We start from the raw sequence: 2,519 nt of genomic DNA, 5'->3' as shown, positions 1-2,519 counted from the left end.
AAAAAAAGATGAAAAATATAACTAGTTAGTATTAAAAATTCATATTTTATTTAATTAAATCAATATCATCATCATCTAATGAAATAAAATCATCTGAATTTAATTCTTTCTCCGTTTCATCTTTAAATGTGAATAATTTAGAAAATGTTTTATTCTCAAATGATTTCTTGAAATGTTCATAATCATTAGCATGTTTAACTAAAAACACTAATGATATTGATGGATCCATCTTAGAATAAAGCATACTTTTATTATCTTTACAAAAGTAGCTTTGATATGACCAATCTCCTTTCATGTCAATTGCATTTTGTGTTGTGTGAGGATCAAGAAAATATAAATTAATTCCATCAAATGTGTGGAAGTAATGAGCATATCCTGGTTTTCCACCAATCATTCCCATACATTGTGGAATATCAAAAATTGTTTTTAACAATGGTCTAAATTCATTTTCAGGTGATTCTGGACCAAGTCGTAATGGAACAAAGATTATACATGGATTAAATCCCCCACCATCTTTAATCAACTCTTCAATCTTCGATCCAATAATACTTCCTAATTTAGCAACATACCCACGTGTTCTAAAGACTCTCATTTCATTAATATGTTCTGCAGCTATATCAGAAGCAAATGATGGTCCCCACCATTGTCCTTCAGTAACTCCTCTTGTAGATGCTCTTGCAACTAATCTGTGAATAGAAAATAAACTTCCAGTTGAATCTCCAAACAGATTAATAATTGATTTTATATGAAAAATGTTCCTTTCTGTATTTATACAATTATCTTCATATTTCCAGTTATTTCCAAGAACAATTGAAAGAAATGTTTGTGCAAGTGCCATTTGTAATGACCTAATCATACATCCCCATCCTGAGTCTGTAGTTTTTTCTTTAATTAAAGGCATATTTTTTCTGTATGTAATCCAAATAGTATGTCTTGCAAAATCATCAATATCTTTTTTATTTTCTCGTTTTTTAGGTACTTCAGTTTCATTTTCTCCCAAGGCAATAGCTTCAATCACATTTAAAGAGCCAACTTCCATGAAAGATGATTAAATCACAAAATACAAGTTTTTAATCTTATTTTTCTTTTTCATCTTCAAAAAAAATCTAAAAACAAAAAATTCTAAAAGGAATGAAAAGACCAGAAGTAGATATTGTGATTGAGAAAACCTCGTTTTTGATGGAGAAAATGGAATATACTGAACAATATGGTACAATCTACTTTGATCGATTGAAGAGACTAAGACCATTATTAGAAATTTCAGTAAAAAAAGTAGATAGTAATATTTGTATTGTTGAGAAATTATCACATATTCCACAAGGAAGAGTAGCTCTTATTGGTACTTTATTTAAAAAATCAAAAAAGATTCCTACATTGTTAAATCAATACAAAAGTATTAAAAGTGTTGATTCAATTAATTTTGATGAAGATTCATATGTTGATGACTCAGATACTTGTTATTTAGAAGATATAACAAGTCATGTAAATTTAATTATTGATAAAGATCAATTAGCTCATATAGTCAGTGGAACAGCATTGGCTGTAATTGGAGAATTAAGTAATGATTCATCTTTTGAAATAAAATCAATTTTATATCCTTATGATAAACCAAAACCAACTAAATTAATTGAAGATGAGACTCGTTGTTATATTGCTCTTGTAAATGATATCCAATATTCAAGTGAAAAAAAAGATCTTATTCTTCATAACATCTTATCAAATGAATTACCTTTCCCATTAATCGCTCATGCTATTCTAATTGGAAAACATGTCTCTGATCCTTCTTTTATTCCTCAATATGATTGGTTTTTAAGCTCTGTTTGTAATAATCTCAATATTGTTACTATTCCTTCTCGTGATGATCCAACAAATGCTGTCTATCCTTACCAACCAATTCATCCATCAATATTTGCACATGCATCTTCAAAATCAACATACCATTCAACAACAAATCCATCAATTATATCATTTAATGGTGTAAGAACATTAATATTATCAGGAGATGTTATTCAACATTATATGAAATTGACTACATTCAAAACAGTTAATGAGGTAATTCTACAATTGTTTCAGTGTGGACATTTATGTCCTTGTGCACCATCTACATTCCCATGTTTTCCTGCATCTAGTGATCCTTTTATACTTGAAGAACCATTCCCTGATGTAATAGTAATTGGAGGATTTCCCGAACAATGTGATAGTTTTGATTTCATGGGAAAGACTATTACTATTGTTACTGTACCCTCATTTGCAAAGCAAAAGACTATTATATTATTTGATTTTGAAAACAAATTAATCAAACCAATCAAAATTGATTGAAAATAAATTCAATTGACTGAAATGAGTAGAGCAATGTACTTTTCATCTAATTTTTATTTCAAAGCAACGAACTATTGCAATAACAAATGAATCAAAAAATGAAAGACCTTCAACTGACTTTATTAAATAATGGTCTTTCTGTTTTGATAATTCATATTTCACAACTGCCTCTATTGTCTTGATAAGTTTTGTTTTTTTTT

General features: G+C 28.3%; 2 protein-coding genes across 2 annotated transcripts; one reads left to right on the top strand and one right to left on the bottom strand.

Moving 5' to 3' along the window:
- Positions 1-46: 46 nt before the first annotated feature.
- On the bottom strand, positions 47-1,039 carry ENU1_036410 (peptidase, C54 family protein; the record flags this gene model as incomplete). The annotated part of the gene is made up of 1 exon (XM_008857439.1): positions 47-1,039. One exon carries the CDS (start codon positions 1,037-1,039, stop codon positions 47-49), a length of 993 nt encoding a protein of 330 aa, XP_008855661.1.
- A 92-nt stretch (positions 1,040-1,131) lies between these two features.
- ENU1_036400 (DNA polymerase epsilon subunit B domain containing protein) lies at positions 1,132-2,319 on the top strand (the record flags this gene model as incomplete). Its single annotated transcript, XM_008857438.1, has 1 exon — positions 1,132-2,319. The coding sequence occupies one exon, from the start codon at positions 1,132-1,134 to the stop codon at positions 2,317-2,319; it is 1,188 nt and encodes a 395-aa protein (XP_008855660.1).
- Between the last annotated feature and the right edge of the window lie 200 nt (positions 2,320-2,519).

This window comes from Entamoeba nuttalli (assembly GCF_000257125.1).
Source record: "Entamoeba nuttalli P19 unplaced genomic scaffold asmbl_2655, whole genome shotgun sequence".
In the NCBI taxonomy this organism is placed as follows: domain Eukaryota; phylum Evosea; order Mastigamoebida; family Endamoebidae; genus Entamoeba; species Entamoeba nuttalli.
This window is presented reverse-complemented; position numbering and strand designations above follow the sequence as displayed.